The sequence below is a fragment of the Oncorhynchus keta genome, chromosome 25, assembly GCF_023373465.1.
Source record: "Oncorhynchus keta strain PuntledgeMale-10-30-2019 chromosome 25, Oket_V2, whole genome shotgun sequence".
Classification (NCBI taxonomy): Eukaryota; Metazoa; Chordata; class Actinopteri; order Salmoniformes; family Salmonidae; genus Oncorhynchus; species Oncorhynchus keta.
In genome coordinates, this window is record NC_068445.1 from 34,792,222 (window position 1) to 34,811,327 (window position 19,106).

Here is a 19,106-nt window from a genome sequence, read left to right on the forward strand (position 1 = left end):
ATAACTTAGAGATAATCATGAAGACACAATGATAAAGACTTTGACACTTACAGACTGATTCAGCATGCAGTGAACATGCATCATGAAGATACGAGAGAGAAGAGAGAGAGAAGGGAGAGAGAGAGAACAGAGAGAGAGAAAGAAGAGAAAGAGAGAGAGAGGGAGAGAGAGAGAGAGAGTGAAGAGAGAGAGAGAGAGACAAGAGAGAGAAGAGAGAGAACAGAGAGAGACAGAGAGTGAGAGAGACAGAGAGAGAGAGAGAGAGAGAGAGAGAGAGAGAGAGAGAGAGAGAGAGAGAGAGAGAGAGAGAGAGAGAGAGAGAGAGAGAGGGAGAGATCATCATCAGAGAGAGAGAGAGAGAGAGAGAGGGGGACATCATCAGAGAGAGAGAGAGAGAGAGAGAGAGAGAGAGAGAGGGGGGGGGCATCATCATCAGAGAGAGAGAGAGAGAGAGAGAGAGAGAGAGAGAGACAAGAGAGAGTGAAAGCAGAGGGTCATAGAGTAAAGGAGAAGAAAAAAAACAGGTAAATAAAACAGGCGTGGATGTCTGTGAACAATGACAGTACATGACTAAACATGACAGTACATGACTCAACATGACAGTACATGACTCAACATGACAGTACATGACAGTCAAGAAACAGTATGAATGACAACACTAGACACCAGTGTTTTATGTAACCAGACTTTCATTCAATGACAGATTAGTAAAGCTCCATTTGAGCATTGTACAACTGAACAGAAATACTGTAGGTGGAAATTCTATACAGCGTCACAACAACACACAGAGGCTGGGTCCCAAACGACACCCTATAGCCTTTACAGAGGACTACTAAAAGTAGTGTACTGTGTAGGAAATAGGGTGCCATTTGAGAAGCAAACATTCTATATTAAGATCAAGATGCATCCTCTACATCTGCAGGCTACAGTAGCATTCCCTTCCTTCTGGAACGGCACAGTGGGACTGTCACTGAAAGTCTGGTTAGATTGATGTGTTGTGTTCAAACTGGTGGTGGTGGACTCCCCTTCAATAGTGAGCTGTAGCAACGGGGGATTCCCACACAACCATAACACTGTGCCTAACTAACCACCAACCACCGTCACTCCTCACCCCCTGGCTCCCGTTCTCCTCTCATCTTTTTCTGCATTAGCCTGGTCCCAGATCTGTTCTCTCTTTCTGTAACCTGGTCCCAGATCTATTCTCTCTTTCTGTAACCTGGTCCTAGATCTGTTCTCTCTTTCTGTAACCTGGTCCCAGATCTGTTCTCTCTTTCTGTAACCTGGTCCCAGATCTGTTCTCTCTTTCTGTAACCTGGTCCCATATCTGTTCTCTCTTTCTGTAACCTGGTCCCATATCTGTTCTCTCTTTCTGTAACCTGGTCCCAGATATGTTCTCTCTTTCTGTAACCTGGTCCCAGATCTGTTCTCTCTTTCTGTAACCTGGTCCCATATCTGTTCTCTCTTTCTGTAACCTGGTCCCAGATATGTTCTCTCTTTCTGTAACCTGGTCCCAGATCTGTTCTCTCTTTCTGTAACCTGGTCCCAGATCTGTTCTCTCTTTCTCTCTTGCTGTACTTGTCAAGCGAAACAATGTTTGGCATGATGGCACAAACAGACTGGCACTGCCGTCTGCATCCCTTCTACTACTCTTTCATTTGTACACCTTTTTGTGAAGCTCCCTTCTTTCAGTCTTTCCTACCTTCCTTGACAGGGATGGCAGGTTTCTTCTGGCGCAGGCCCAGCAGGATGAAGAAAAGGACCAGGGGGATGAAGATCTCAAAGGCCAACACCCACTGTAGGGAGGAGAGGGAGGGAGGGAGAGAGAGAGAGGGAGAGAGGGGAAGGGAGGTTGAGAGGGAGAGAGAGGGAGGGAGGGCGAGAGGGAGAGAAGGAGGGAGGAAGAGGGGGAGAGAGGCAGGAGGGAGGGAGGGAGGGAGATTGAGAGAGAGAGAAGGAGGGAGGGCAAGTTAGAGAGAGGGAGGGAGGGAGAGAGCCAGGGGGAGGGGGAGGGAGGGAGATTGAAAGAGAGAGAAGGAGGGAGGGAGGGGAGGGAGAGGGAGGGGGGAGGGAGGGAGGGAGGGAGGGAGGGAGGGAGGGAGGGAGGGAGGGGGAGGGAGATTGAGAGAGAGAGAAGGAGGGAGGGGCGAGTTAGAGAGAGGGAGGGAGGGAGGGAGGGAGGGAGGGAGGGAGGGAGGGAGGGAGGGAGGGAGGGAGGGAGGGAGGGAGGGAGGGAGGGAGGGAGGGAGGGGGGGGGAGGGAGGGAGATTGAGAGAGAGAGAAGGAGGGAGGGCGAGTTAGAGAGAGGGAGGGAGGGAGGGAGGGAGGGAGGGAGGGAGGGAGGGAGGGAGGGAGGGAGGGAGGGAGGGAGGGAGGGAGGGAGGGAGGGAGGGAGGGAGATTGAGAGAGAGAGAAGGAGGGGGAGGGCGAGTTAGAGAGAGGGAGGGAGGGAGGGAGGGAGGGAGGGAGGGAGGGAGGGAGGGAGGGAGGGAGGGAGGGAGGGAGGGAGGGAGGGGGAGGGAGGGAGGGAGGGAGGGAGGGAGGGAGATTGAGAGAGAGAGAAGGAGGGAGGGTGAGTTAGAGAGATGTCATGTTCAGTTTCACACGCTCTGAGAGAAGACAGACATCTAGTAGTGAAAGCACAGCAGAAAGGAAGATTGATTCACAGACAACTGCAGAGACATAGAACCACCAGCCACAAACAGCACCTCTTCAGTTCTGATCAATACTGGAAAAGGAAATGTTGATATTTTATTCCTCCATTAGGAAGGATTTCATAACTACCACATTCCCCCTTTTTTATTATCTGTACTTTCATTTATTCAGTGCTGCACACGCCCCTCGCCGTCATTGTGAATAAGAATTTGGACTTAATTGACTTGCCTCGTCAGATAAAGGTTAAATACACTAATTAAATACAAATCTGGGGTCGATTTCTTCCTTCCTAGCCTCACTACGAGAGACACTATCACTCTCTCAACATTAAATTTCATGCCTTGAGCCTGATAAACGGCAAGTTCATAGTTCACATCAAGAATGTGGAGGAACGGTAGCTATGTTTTATGAGAGAGAGAGAGAGAGAGAGAGAGAGAGAGAGAGAGAGAGAGAGAGAGAGAGAGAGAGAGATGGGAGGGGGGTGGAGATAGAAAGACAAAGAGAGACCCTCTGCTCCAGTCTTCTCTGCTGGGCCCATATAGGCCGAGCCTCGTTCTCTGGGAGTGGCAATCACTGATCACCTGGAGGGACATGGGCTGTGTCCCCATAGGTCCTGGTCAAAAGTGGTGCATTACGTAGGGAATACAGTGCCATTTGGGACACAGCCCAGTTCTCCCCATCTACCCTGGTCACCTGGTCGAACCCGCTGTCCATCTAGAACTGTCGTGTCCTGATTTAAACCTCAGCCATTCTTCAGCTGAAGTGTGGCCTGCATTGTTGGGCACTTTGAAGTATGATGGATATACAGTGCCTTGCGAAAGTATTCGGCCCCCTTGAACTTTGCGACCTTTTGCCACAATTCACGCTTCAAACATAAAGGTATAAAACTGTATTTTTTTGTGAAGAATTAACAACAAGTGGGACACAATCATGAAGTGGAACGACATTTATTGGATATTTCAAACTTTTTGAACAAATCAAAAACTGAAAAATTGGGCGTGCAAAATTATTCAGCCCCTTTACTTTCAGTGGAGCAAACTCTCTCCAGAAGTTCAGTGAGGATCTCTGAATGATCCAATGTTGACCTAAATGACTAATTATGATAAATACAATCCACCTGTGTGTAATCAAGTCTCCGTATAAATGTACCTGCACTGTGATAGTCTCAGAGGTCTGTTAAAAGCGCAGAGAGCATCATGAAGAACAAGGAACACACCAGGCAGGTCCAAGATACTGTTGTGAAGAAGTTTAAAGCCGGATTTGGATACAAAAAGATTTCCCAAGCTTTAAACATCCCAAGGAGCACTGTGCAAGCGATACTATTGAAATGGAAGGAGTATCAGACCACTGCAAATCTACCAAGACCTGGCCGTCCCTCTAAACTTTCAGCTCATACAAGGAGAAGACTGATCAGAGATGCAGCCAAGATTCCCATGATCACTCTGGATGAACTGCAGAGATCTACAGCTGAGGCGGGAGACTCTGTCCATAGGACAACAATCAGTCGTATATTGCACAAATCTGGCCTTTATGGAAGAGTGGCAAGAAGAAAACCATTTCTTAAAGATATCCATGAAAAGTGTTGTTTAAAGTTTGCCACAAGCCACCTGGGAGACACAACAAACATGTGGAAGAAGGTGCTCTGGTCAGATGAAACCAAAATTGAACTTTTTGGCAACAATGCAAAACGTTATGTTTGGCGTAAAAGCAACACAGCCTATCACCCTGAACACACCATCCCCACTGTCAAACATGGTGGTGGCAGCATCATGGTTTGGGCCTGATTTTCTTCAGCAGGGACAGGGAAGATGGTTAAAATTGATGGGAAGATGGATGGAGCCAAATACAGGACCATTCTGGAAGAAAACCTGATGGAGTCTGCAATAGACCTGAGACTGGGATGGAGATTTGTCTTCCAACAAGATAATGATCCAAAACATAAAGCAAAATCTACAATGGAATGGTTAAAAAATAAACATATCCAGGTGTTAGAGTGGCCAAGTCAAAGTCCAGACCTGAATCCAATTGAGAATCTGTGGAAAGAACTGAAAACTGCTGTTCACAAATGCTCTCCATCCAACCTCACTGAGCGCGAGCTGTTTTGCAAGGAGGAATGGGGAAACATTTCAGTCTCTCGATGTGCAAAACTGATAGAGACATACCCCAAGCGACTTACAGCTGTAATCGCAGCAAAAGGTGGCGCTAAAAAGTATTAACTTAAGGGGGCTGAATAATTTTGCACGCCCAATTGAGAATCTGTGGAAAGAACTGAAAACTGCTGTTCACAAATGCTCTCCATCCAACCTCACTGAGCGCGAGCTGTTTTTCAAGGAGGAATGGGGAAACATTTCAGTCTCTCGATGTGCAAAACTGATAGAGACATACCCCAAGCGACTTACAGCTGTAATCGCAGCAAAAGGTGGCGCTAAAAAGTATTAACTTAAGGGGGCTGAATAATTTTGCACGCCCAATTTTTCAGTTTTTGATTTGTTAAAAAAGTTTGAAATATCCAATAAATGTCGTTCCACTTCATGATTGTGTCCCACTTGTTGTTGATTCTTCACAAAAAAACAGTTTTATATCTTTATGTTTGAAGCCTGAAATGTGGCAAAAGGTCGCAAAGTTCAAGGGGGCCCAATACTTTCGCAAGGCACTGTAATGCATTGTGTTAAACATAATCACAAAATGTCATTTAAAGTGTGGTATGGAGATGAGAGGGTACGCAAACTAAGACACCAGCGAGAGTATGCAAACTAAGACACCAGCGAGAGTATGCAAACTGAGACACCAGCGAGAGTACGCAAACTGAGACACCAGCGAGAGTACGCAAACTGAGACACCAGCGAGAGTATGCAAACTAAGACACCAGCGAGAGTATGCAAACTGAGACACCAGCGAGAGTACGCAAACTGAGTCACCAGTGAGAGTACGCAAACTTAGACTTCTCTCTTTCTATCTCTCTCATACCACTCTCTCTCTCATCCCCCTCTCTCTCTCTCTCTCTCTCTCTCTCTCTCTCTCTCTCTCTCTCTCTCTCTCTCTCTCATTCCTCTCACCCCCTCTCTCTCTCTCTCTCTCTATCATTAGACCCTCTCTCTCATCCCCCCTCTCTCCCACCCTCCCTCTCTCTCATCCCCCTCTCTCTCATCCCCTCCTCTCTCTCCCTCTCTCTCTCTCTTTCTCTCTGCCACAACCAAACCCATACAAACACGCAGACACACCCACACACAAACCGTGCGTGTGTGTAGGGCCATCTGTTCGATCATAGTGCTGAGTCACCAGAGAAAGGAATGATGGACAAGTGACTGAGTGACAGCGCAGGTGTGTGTGTGTGTGTGTGTGTGTGTGCGTGTGTGCGTGTGTGTGTGTGTGTGTGTGTGTGTGTGTGTGTGTGTGTGTGTGTGTGTGTGTGTGTGCGTGCGTGCGTGCGTGCGTGCGTGCGTGTGTGTGTGTGTGTGTGTGTGTGTGTGCGTGCGTGCATGTTTGTGTGCACAGATAGACACATATAGACAAAGTGTCACCCTGCTCTGCCTTCGTTGTCTCTTATTTACAAGAGAGACAGAGGGGTCACAGACTTTGTCCCTATGTGTCTATCTGTGAAGGTCATGACAGACAAACAGCTCTTTGACATGCTTCTCTCACAAAGCACAAAGGCGCAACTGACCCCACTCAACAAAGCTTCTGTTATAAGATTCTGAGGATTAAAATACCACTACTCTCTCTGACACAGCTAGGCACACACACACACACACACACACACACACACACACACACACACACACACACACACACACACACACACACACACACACACACACACACACACACACACACACACACACAGACACACACACACGCACACACACACACACTGAAAGAAATCTTTATCCAGAGGGCGCTTGTCTCTTGTTAGAATTTCTCCAGCTTATATTGATTTCTCTGACCTGAAAAGAAGAACACAAACCCTTGATTTGAATATTAAACAGATCCCCTGAGTTTGGCAGTGCCTATATCTGCGTGTATCCTTCAAGAGGACAATACCCCATAATGACAAAGCAAAAAAAAAAAAGTGTTATATTTTGCAAATGTATTACAAATATAAAACTTAAATACCTTATTTACATAAGTATTCAGACACAGGGCTCCGGGCAGCCGAGCAGAAATGGAGGAAATGGAGGAAAACTCGCCTCCCTGCGGACCTGGCATCCTTTCACTCCCTCCTCTCTACATTTTCCTCCTCTGTCTCTGCTGCTAAAGCCACTTTCTACCACTCTAAATTCCAAGCATCTGCCTCTAACCCTAGGAAGCTCTTTGCCACCTTCTCCTCCCTCCTGAATCCTCCTCCCCCTCCCCCCCCTCCTCCCTCTCTGCAGATGACTTCGTCACCCATTTTGAAAAGAAGGTCGACGACATCCGATCCTCGTTTGCTAAGTCAAACGACACCGCTGGTTCTGCTCACACTGCCCTACCCTATGCTCTGACCTCTTTCTCCCCTCTCTCTCCAGATGAAATCTTGCGTCTTGTGACGGCCGGCCGCCCAACAACCTGCCCGCTTGACCCTATCCCCTCCTCTCTTCTCCAGACCATTTCCGGAGACCTTCTCCCTTACCTCACCTCGCTCATCAACTCATCCCTGACCGCTGGCTACGTCCCTTCCGTCTTCAAGAGAGCGAGAGTTGCACCCCTTCTGAAAAAACCTACACTCGATCCCTCCGATGTCAACAACTACAGACCAGTATCCCTTCTTTCTTTTCTCTCCAAAACTCTTGAACGTGCCGTCCTTGGCCAGCTCTCCCGCTATCTCTCTCAGAATGACCTTCTTGATTCAAATCAGTCAGGTTTCAAGACTAGTCATTCAACTGAGACTGCTCTTCTCTGTATCACGGAGGCGCTCCGCACTGCTAAAGCCAACTCTCTCTCCTCTGCTCTCATCCTTCTAGACCTATCGGCTGCCTTCGATACTGTGAACCATCAGATCCTCCTCTCCACCCTCTCCGAGTTGGGCATCTCCGGCGCGGCCCACGCTTGGATTGCGTCCTACCTGACAGGTCGCTCCTACCAGGTGGCGTGGCGAGAATCTGTCTCCTCAACACGCGCTCTCACCACTGGTGTCCCCCAGGGCTCTGTTCTAGGCCCTCTCCTATTCTCCCTATACACCAAGTCACTTGGCTCTGTCATAACCTCACATGGTCTCTCCTATCATTGCTATGCAGACGACACACAATTAATCTTCTCCTTTCCCCCTTCTGATGACCAGGTGGCGAATCGCATCTCTGCATGTCTGGCAGGCATATCAGTGTGGATGACGGATCACCACCTCAAGCTGAACCTCGGCAAGACGGAGCTCCTCTTCCTCCCGGGGAAGGACTGCCCGTTCCATGATCTCGCCATCACGGTTGACAACTCCATTGTGTCCTCCTCCCAGAGCGCTAAGAACCTTGGCGTGATCCTGGACAACACCCTGTCGTTCTCAACTAACATCAAGGCGGTGGCCCGTTCCTGTAGGTTCATGCTCTACAACATCTGCAGAGTACGACCCTGCCTCACACAGGAAGCGGAGCAGGTCCTAATCCAGGCACTTGTCATCTCCCGTCTGGATTACTGCAACTCGCTGTTGGCTGGGCTCCCTGCCTGTGCCATTAAACCCTACAACTCATCCAGAACGCCGCAGCCCGTCTGGTGTTCAACCTTCCCAAGTTCTCTCACGTCACCCCGCTCCTCCGCTCTCTCCACTGGCTTCCAGTTGAAGCTCGCATCCGCTACAAGACCATGGTGCTTGCCTACGGAGCTGTGAGGGGAACGGCACCTCAGTACCTCCAGGCTCTGATCAGGCCCTACACCCAAACAAGGGCACTGCGTTCATCCACCTCTGGCCTGCTCGCCTCCCTACCACTGAGGAAGTACAGTTCCCGCTCAGCCCAGTCAAAACTGTTCGCTGCGCTGGCCCCCCATTGGTGGAACAAACTCCCTCACGACGCCAGGACAGCGGAGTCAATCACCACCTTCCGGAGACACCTGAAACCCCACCTCTTTAAGGAATACCTAGGATAGGATAAAGTAATCCTTCTCACACCCCCCCCCCCTTACATACACCTTTGTGATAATCTAACACTACAAAGACACTAAACTCATTTACTACCCAAACACCATTCAGATGGCCCTGATTAGGTCTGTATAGAGAAAGAGAACATGGAGAGGAAAGAGAGAGAGAACAGGAAGAGAGAGAGAGTGAGAACAAGGAGGGGAGAGAGAGAGAACCGGGATGGGAGAGAGAGAGTGAGAACAAGGAGGGGAGAGAGAGAGAACCGGGATGGGAGAGAGAGAGAGAACAAGGAGAGAGAGAGAGAGAACCCGGATGGGAGAGAGAGTGAGAACAAGGAGGGGAGAGAGAGAGAACTGGGATGGGAGAGAGAGAGTAGAACAAGGAGGGGAGAGAGAGAGAACCGGGATGGGAGAGAGAGAGTGAGAACAAGGAGGGGAGAGAGAGAGAACCGGGATGGGAGAGAGAGAAAACCGGGATGGGAGAGAGAGAGAACGAGGGGAGAGAGAGAGAACCAGGATGGGAGAGAGAGAGAGAACAAGGAGGGGAGAGAGAGAGAACCGGGATGGGAGAGAGAGAGTGAGAACAAGGAGGGGAGAGAGAGAGAACCGGGATGGGAGAGAGAGAGAACCGGGATGGGAGAGAGAGAGTGAGAACAAGGAGGGGAGAGAGACCAGGAAGAGGAGAGAGAGAGAGAGAGAGAGAGAGAGAGAGAGAGAGAGAGAGAACAAGAGAGAGAACAGGAAGAAGGGAGAGAGAGAGAACAGGGAGCTGAGAGGGGAGAGAGAGAACAGGAAGGGAAGAGGTGAGCAAGAAAGAGCAGGAAGAGGAGAGTTGAGAGAAAGTAAACAGGAAGAGGAGAGAGAGAGAACAGGGACGGAAATACGATTTTAGAGTCCTAGGTAATTGCATTCCAGCCATGCCATTGAAACATTTTCTACTGCGTCACTGTACAGTCTTGCATTCCAAACGGCACCCTATTCCCTATGAAGTGCACTGCTATTGACTAGGGCCCATAGTGGTACTATGTAGGGTATAGGGTGCCATTGGGGACAGGAAAACAATGTAGCCAATGTCTGAGGTTTAGGGAAATACAGAGTGTTGTGGGTGGGCACGGAGGGGAGATGGAGGAAATGAAATGGGCTGAATATTGCAGAGCAGCTTATCCAAAGGGTTCGGGCTCAATCAGTCACACATCAGGCAACTGGAGCACAGAGCTGAGCCAGAATGGAACCCCTGGTCAATTGCACTGGATTGATTCTCCACACTACTCCGTCATATATAACAAGCTAGCTTGAGCAGCAGACAGACACTTATTTCCCCAGGATAGGGAAGGGTCCACTTTAGACCAGAGCCCTATTCCCTATATAGTGCACTACTTTAGACCAGAGCCCTATTCCGTATATAGTGCACTAATTTAGACCATATTCCTATTCCCTATATAGTGCACTACTTTAGACCAGAGCCCTATTCCCTATATAGTGCACTAATTTAGACCAGAGCCCTATTCCCTATAGTGCACTACTTCTGACCTGGGCCCTCATAGACACAGGCAGGCAGGAGGCTAAATGCTACTGTATAACATCTGGGAAAGACTCCTGCAATGTTGGGCACAGCTAGGTCATATTCATTAGTGTACACCATAGCAAAACGTTCTGAAAAGAAAAATGAAAACAAGCCATTTTTATTGGACAAATTCAGGTAGGTCCCTCCCCGTTCTGGCTCGTTAACTTCCTTTTGGTACCTAATGAATATAAGCGTTCTGAGTCTGGACCAATGTTTATCCCTCCCTAATTATCTCACTCTCTCTTCTATCCCGCTATGTTCTCTGTTCTCCCTAACCTTAAGCTCTATTGGCTCTACCAGTGGAGTTTTCCTGGCTTTGGTGTGATTTTCAAACACTCCTTCAGAATCGATGCTCCATCTCATGCATGGCTATCTGCTTTCTCTCATATTTATCCCTCCCTCTCGCTCTGTGGCCTCAGCCTATAAAGAGTGTCTGACCCACCCCAGGCTAACTCAAGGGTATTGTTTACCTTCTTTTTTAATTGTCATTGGATTTGATTGACTGGAAACTGATAACCATGAAACTGGTCTGTCAGCGTTTGATCTGATATTCATTTGTATGGGTTATCATGGCCGCGTTCCAGGGTGACACATGTCAGTTCCCACACGTACATATTCTCTAACCACATCATATGATATGGCAGTCTGATGTCCGAATGCACAATCAATGACCCAAACCATTGGCAATGAAACATCTGTTAATGTAGTCGGCCTAGAACATGAGCAATATGTCCAGAGGAACAGCTCCCTAGCTCTCTAAGGGGGTCAGTGAAGGGATGTAGGCAGAACGAATGGTCCGATGTCCAGGCTGGGAGACCCAGTTAGTAGTGGTTCATTAAGGTCAGCAAAGGAAAAAAGAACACAACTAAGAATAATTCTGCTCAACTCTTTGCACATCTGTGTGTTGTTTATTTACCAGGCAAACTGTGAGCATCACAAACAAACTTGGATCTCTCTGCTTGTGGTGCCGTCGCTTTTAATCAATACCAGTCAACTCGGGACCCAATGGACATTTACGCATTAAAATATATCTGAATTATCGGCTTCATCACTGCAATTAATGCATTCTCTTCCAAGATTGCGTAGCAGTCAGACGTCTTTGTCCTGTCGTGTCCCTTGTATATATCTTTTTACATATTTTTCTTCGCATATCTGTAAAATATATTTTACGAAACCTCAACTTCTAAATATTCTCCGGCAACCCGCCTCACCCAATGTAGCGCGGATCTGCTTTTTTCTAAAGTATTTCTATTTACTTCAATCTGGAATCCCTCAACTGAAGCTAGCCAGCTAACTACCTACCAGCTATCAGTCAGCAAACCATTGCTAGCGGTCATCAGCTTACGTTTAGCTCGGAAAGCTCTCACCAGTTCGAACAACGTGACTCAAACCAAAGCATAACGGACCCATTTCTCTCCATATTTTTTAAATATATTTTTTTTATTTCACCTTCATTTAACCAGGTAGGCTAGTTGAGAACAAGTTCTCATTTACAACTGCGACCTGGCCAAGATAAAGCATAGCAGTGTGAACAGACAACAACACAGAGTTACACATGGAGTAAACAATAAACAAGTCTAAAAATAAAAAAAAGGAGTCTATATATATTGTGTGCAAAATACATCAGGAGGTAGGCAAATAATTACAATTTTAGCAGATTAACACTGGAGTGATACATGATCAGATGGTCATGTGCAGGTAGAGATACTGGTGTGCAAAAGAGCAGAAAAGTAAATAAATAAATACAGTATGGGGATGAGGTAGGTAAATTGGGTGGGCTATTTACCGATGGACTATATACAGCTGCAGCGATCGGTTAGCTGCTCAGGTAGCAGATGTTTAAAGTTGGTGAGGGAGGTAAAATTCTCCAAATTCAACGATTTTTGCAATTTGTTCCAGTCACAGGCAGGAGAGAACTGGAAGGAAAGGCGGCCAAATTAGGTGTTGGCTTTAGGGATGATCAGTGAGATATACCTGCTGGAGCGTGTGCTACGGGTGGGTGTTGCCATCGTGACCAGTGAACTGAGATAAGGCGGAGCTTTACCTAGCATGGACTTGTAGATGACCTGGAGCCAGCGGGTCTGGCAACAAATTTGCAGCAAGGGCCAGCCGACTAGAGCATACAGGTCGCAGTGGTGGGTGGTATAAGGTGATTTAGTAACAAAGCGGATGGCACTGTGATAAACTGCATCCAGTTTGCTGAGTAGAGTGTTGGAAGTCATTTTGTAGATGACATCACCGAGGTCGAGGATCGGTAGGATAGTCAGTTTTACTAGGGTAAGTTTGGCGGCGTGAGTGAAGGAGGCTTTGTTTGCGAAATAGAAAGCCGATTCTGGATTTGATTTTGGATTGGAGATGTTTGATATGAGTCTGAAAGGAGAGTTTACAGTCTAGCCAGACACCTAGGTACTTATAGATGTCCACATATTCTAGGTCGGAACCATCCAGGGTGGTGATGCTAGTCGGGCGTGCGGGTGCAGGCAGCGAACGGTTGAAAAGCATGCATTTGGTTTTACTAGCGTTTAAGAGCAGTTGGAGGCCACGGAAGAAGTGTTGTATGGCGTTGAAGCTCGTTTGGAGGTTAGATAGCACAGTGTCCAAGGAAGGGCCAGAAGTATACAGAATGGTGTCGTCTGCAAAGAGGTGGATCAGGGAATCGCCCGCAGCAAGAGCAACATCATTGATATATACAGAGAAAAGAGCCGGACCGAGAATTGAACCCTGTGGCACCCCCATAGAGACTGCCAGAGAACTGGACAACATGCCCTCCGATTTGACACACTGAACTCTGTCTGCAAAGTAGTTGGTGAACCAGGCAAGGCAGTCATTAGAAAAACCGAGGCTACTGAGTCTGCCGATAAGAATATGGTGATTGACAGAGTCGAAAGCCTTGGCCAGGTCGATGAAGACGGCTGCACAGTACTTTCTTTTATCGATGGCGGTTATGATATTGTTTAGTACCTTGAGCGTGGCTGAGGTGCACCCGTGACCGGCTCGGAAACCAGATTGCACAGCGGAGAAGGTATGGTTGGATTCGAGATGGTTAGTGATCTGTTTGTTGACTTGGCTTTTGAAGACTTTAGATAGGCAGGGCAGGATGGATATAGGTCTGTAACCGTGTCAAAGGGTGTCTCCCCCTTTGAAGAGGGGGATGACCGCAGCAGCGGTTCCGGATGACCGCAGATTCCTACCGCAAACTCTGAACATTTTCATCTGGATCTTCGCAACTAGCTAACCGCAATCCCGGGTGACCACTCCTGGCTAGCATTTCCATCCCGGAGCAAGCACCAATTAGCCTGGGCTCCTGTGCTACCACCGAAGCCCACTCCCGGGCTACAATATCCGGACCCCTTCTACTGCCGGTACGGGGCACGGTCCCCTGCCGATCCTCTACGACTGGAATATCGACATAATCTGAAGCTCGCTGAAGGCCCATTCTGCTAACCTGATAGGCCTGCTAGCTACCTAGAGTTACTTGGAACCCTACTAATTCCACGACTGGTCTATCAACATCACCGCATGAAGAGGCAAAAACAGACTTACTCCCATCGCGACGTCCCCCAAAGGCTAACTTCCTAGCCCCGGTCTGCTAACTGCTAGCTTGTCTGTCCGTTTTGTCACCAAAGCCCCATACACTACCCACCATTGTGACCTGTACGCTCTTGTTGGTTGGCCCTCGCTTCATACTCGTCGCCAAACCCACAGGCTATAGGTTATCTACAAGTCTCTGCTAGGTAAATCCCCACCTTATCTCAGCTCACTGGTCACCATAGCAGCACCCACTCGTAGCACACGCTCCAGCAGGTATATTTCACTGGTCATCCCCAAAGCCAACACTTCCTTTGGCCAACTTTCCTTCCAGTTCTCTGCTGCCAATGACTGGAACGAACTGCAAAAATCTCTGAAGCTGGAGACTCATATCTCTCTCAATAGCTTTAGGCACCAGCTGTCAGAGCAGCTCACAGATCACTGCACCTGTACATAGCCCATCTGTAAACAGCTTATCTATCTATCTACCTCATCCCCATACTGTATTTATATATTTATCTTGCTCCTTTGCACCCCAGTATCTCTACTTGCACATTCATCTTCTGCACAGCTACCATTCCTGATCAGGCCCTACACCCAAACAAGGGCACTGCGTTCATCCACCTCTGGCCTGCTCGCCTCCCTACCACTGAGGAAGTACAGTTCCCGCTCAGCCCAGTCAAAACTGTTCGCTGCTCTGGCCCCCAATGGTGGAACAAACTCCCTCACGACGCCAGGACAGCGGAGTCAATCACCACCTTCCGGAGACACCTGAAACCCCACCTCTTTAAGGAATACCTAGGATAGGATAAGTAATCCTTCTCACCCCCCCCCCCTTTAAGATTTAGATGCACTATTGTAAAGTGACTGTTCTACTGGATGTCATAAGGTGAATGCACCAATTTGTAAGTCGCTCTGGATAAGAGCGTCTGCTAAATGACTTAAATGTAAAAATGTAAATTCCAGTGTTTAATTGCTATTGTAATTACTTCGCCACCATGGCCTATTTATTGCCTTAGCTCTCTTACCTTACCTCATCTGCACTCACTGTATATAGACTTTTTGTTTTCTTTTGTTCTACTGTATTATTGACTATGTTTTGTTTATCCTATGTGTAACTCTGTGTTGTGGTATGTGTCGAATTGCTATGCTTTATCTTGGCCAGGTCGCAGTTACACATGAGAACTGGTTCTCAACTAGCCTACCTGGTTAAATAAAGTTGAAATAAATAAACAATAGTGGAGGCGCTGCCTCTGGGACCTTTTGTTGCTTTACCCTGTAACTAAGAACAACTGAACCCACTGTTTCCCTCTCTCATCTACTGTCTGCAGTCTACTCTCTCTCTCTTTCTCTCTCTGTTTCATTTCTCTCTTTTCTCCCACTCTCTCTTTCTTTCTCTCACTCTTTTTCTTTATTTCTTTCTTTCTTTCTCTCTTTTCAGCAGCCTAGTTAGTTCCTTGTGAACAGTGACTCGTAAAGCAGTGACTCGCTCAATAATCGGAAGTGGTCAGATGACGCAGATGCTAAGCTACAGTACTGTTTTGCTAGCACAGACTGGAATGTGTTCCATGATTCATCCGATGACATTGAGTTGTATAACACCTCAGTCACCAGTTTCCTCAATTAGTGCATCAATGACGTCATCCCCGCAGTGACTGTACATGCATATCCCAACCAGAAGCCAAGGATTACAGGCAAAATCCACAACGAGCTAGACTAGAGTTGCAGTGTTCAAGGAGTGGGACACTAATCCAGATGTTTATAAGATATTCCGCTATTTAATCAGATGAAGCATCAAACAGGCAAAGCATCAATACAGGACTAAGATTGAATCCTACTACACCGGCTTAGACGCTCGTCGGAAATGCTTGCAAACTGTAAAAGTAAACCCACCCGCGAGCTGCCCAGTGACGCAAGCCTACCAGACGAGCTAAATGCCTTTTATGCCCATTTCGATGCAAGCAACACGGAAGCATGTATGAGAACACCAGCGGTTCCAGATGACTGTGTGATACACTCAGAATTAGGAGCAACACATCAGCCACATTGATTCTCAACACGGGGGCACCTCAGGGGTGCGTGCTTAGTCCCCTCCTGTACTCCCTGTTCCCCCACTACTGCGTGGTCAAACACAACTCCAACACCATCATTAAGTTTGCTGACGACACAATGGTGGTAGGACTGATCACCGACAGCGATGAGACAGCCTATAGGGAGGAGGTCAGAGACCTGACAGTTTGGTGCCAGGATAACAACCTCTCCCTCAATGTGATCAAGACAAAAAAGGTGATTGTTGACTACAGGGAAAGGAGGGTCAAACATGCCCCCATTCACATCGACAGGGCTGTAGTGGAGCGGGTCGAGAGCTTCAAGTTTCTTGGTGTCCACATCACTAACAAACGATCATGGTCCAAACAAACCAAGACATGTGAGAAGAGGGCACAACAACGCCTATTCCCCCACAGGAGACTGAAAATATTTGGCATGGGTCCCCAGATCCTCAATAAGATCTAGAGCTGCACCATTGAGAGCATCCTAACCAGTTGCATCACCACCTGGTATGGCAACTGTTTTGCATCCGACCGTAAGGCGCTACAGACATCACTGGGGCCAAGCTTGCTGCCATCCAGGACCTCTATACTAGGCCGTCTCAGAGGCAGGCCCCAAAATGTTCAAAGACCAAAGTCATAGACTGTTCTCTTTGTTACCCCATGGCAATCGGAATCGGAGTGCCAAGTCCAGGTCCAAAAGGCTACTTAACCTCTTGAAGCTAGGGGGCACTATTTTTATGTTTTGAAAAATAACGTTCCCAAAGTAAACGGCCTATTTCTCAGGACCAGGTGCCTAGAACATGCATATACAGTGGGGCAAAAAAGTATTTAGTCAGCCACCAATTGTGCAAGTTCTCCCACTTAAAAATATGAGAGAGGCCTGCAATTTTCATCATAGGTACACTTCAACTATGACAGATAAAATGAGAAAAAAAATCCAGAAAGTCTGGGAGAATGAATGGAGCCATGTATCGTGAGATTTTGAGTGAAAACCTCCTTCCATCAGCAAGGGCATTGAAGAGGAAACGTGGCTGGGTCTTTCAGCATGACAATCCCAAACACACCGCCCGGGCAATGAAAGAGTGGCTTCGTAAGAAGCACTTCAAGGTCCTGGAGTGGCCTAGCCAGTCTCCTGATCTCAACCCCATAGAAAATCTTTGGAGGGAGTTATAAGTCCATGTTGCCCAGCAACAGCCCCAAAACACCACTGCTCTAGAGGAATGGGCCAAAATACCAGCAACAGTGTGTGAAAACCAGTGTGTGAAAACCTTGTGAAGACTTACAGAAAACGTTTGACCTCTGTCATTGCCAACAAAGGGTATATAACAAAGTATTGAGATAAACTTTTGTTATTGACCAAATACTTATTTTTCACCATAATTTGCAAATAAACTCATTAAAAATCCTACAATGTGATTTTCTGGATTTTTTTTCTCCTTTTGTCTGTCATAGTTGAAGTATGATGAAAATTACAGGCCTCTCTCATCTTTTTAAGTGGGAGAACTTGCACAATTAGTGGCTGACTGAATACTTTTTTGCCCCACTGTAATTGATGGATTAGGATAGAAAACACTCTAAAGTTTCCAAAACTGTCAAAATATTGTCTGTGAGTATAACAGAACTGATATTGCAGGTGAAACCCAGAGAAAAATCAAACCAGGAAGTGGCTTCTATTTTGAAAACTCCATGTTCCATAGCCTCCCATTGCTCCATTTAAAGGGATATCAACCAGATTCCTTTTCCTATCGCTCCCTCAAAATGTCAACTTCAAACATAGTTTCAGGCTTTTATTTTGAAAAATGAGCCAAAAAGATAACATCGCGTCAGGTGGTCACATGAGTTTTGCTCGCGCAACAGAATTTGGACAGCTATTGTTTTTCCCTCTCCTACTGTGAAAGACATTTGCGGTTGATATATTATCGATTATATATTTTAAAAACAACCTGAGGATTGATTATAAAAAAAACGTTTCACATGTTTCTGTGGACATTACGGATATTATTTGGAATTTGTCTGCATTGTCGTGACCGCTCGAGCCTGTGGATTTCTGAACATAACACGCCAAACAAACGGAGGTATTTTGGATATAAAAATAATCTTTATTGGAAACAAAAGGAACATTTGTTGTATAACTGGGAGTCTCGTGAGTGAAACCATCCAAAGATCATCAAAGGTAAATTGATTGCTTTTTTGATTTTCGTGACCAAGCTACCTAATGCTAAGTGTACATAATGTTTTGTCATGCGATCGATAAACTTACACAAATGCTTGGATTGCTTTCGCTGTAATGTATAATTTCAAAATCTGAGACGACAGGTGGATTAACAAAAGGCTAAGCTGTGTTTTGCAATATTGCTGTACCCCTGCACATTGACTCAGTACCAGTACCCCCTGTATATACCCTCGTTATTGTTATTTTATTGTATTACTTTTTAAACTTTATTTAGTAAATACTTTCTGATCTTATTTTCTTAAAACTGCATTGTTGGTTAAGGGCTTGTAAGTAAGCATTTCGGGGTAAGGTCTACCTACACCTGTTGTATTCGACACGTGACAAATAACATTTGATGGGATTTGAGATAACAGTGCAGAGAGAGAAGCAGTTGCAAAGGTCCAGATACAATCATTATGAACAGAACTACAGGTACATGGTCAGGTACTTGGCCCCCAGTCTTCCACAGATTCTACTCAATAGAAGACAAGACAGAGATTCTACTCAATAGAAGACAAGACAGAGAGATTCTACTCAATAGAAGACAAGACAGAGATTCCACTCAATAGAAGACAAGACAGAGAGATTCTACTCAATAGAAGACAAGACAGAGCGATTCTACTCAATAGAAGACAAGACAGAGATTCTACTCAATAGAAGACAAGACAGAGAGATTCTACTCAATAGAAGACAAGACAAAGAGATTCTGCTCAATAGAAGACAAGACAAGACAACCCCCCATTTCATCAGATTTTACACCTCGGTTATTATGTGTTTCTGTCCTCTTTAGCTGGTATCTTTCCTAGTAGCCTATCTCTCCTCTGCTCTGGTCTATCTTCTGTTCTCTCCTCTGTCCTCTTCTCTGTCCTCTCCTCTGTTATCTCCTCTGTTCTCTCCTCTGTTCTCTTCTCTGGTCTCTCTTCTGTTCTCTCCTATGTCCTCTCATCTATTATCTCCTGTGTCATCTCCTCTGTTCTCTCCTCTGTCCTCTCTTCTCCTCTGTCCTCTCCTCTGTTCTCTCTTCTGTCCTCTCCTCTGTTCTCTCATTTGTTCTCTC

General features: G+C 46.7%; 1 protein-coding gene across 2 annotated transcripts in view; it reads right to left on the minus strand.

Moving 5' to 3' along the window:
- Nucleotides 1–19,106, minus strand: part of LOC118357965 (ATP-binding cassette sub-family A member 2-like) — a 171,299-nt gene that overhangs the window by 76,177 nt on the left and 76,016 nt on the right. For both annotated transcript variants that reach the window (XM_052479142.1, XM_052479141.1), the window contains exon 2: nt 1,700–1,793. In XM_052479142.1, coding sequence (XP_052335102.1) covers nt 1,700–1,793 — 94 coding nt within the window. The remainder of the gene's footprint in view (nt 1–1,699; nt 1,794–19,106) is intronic.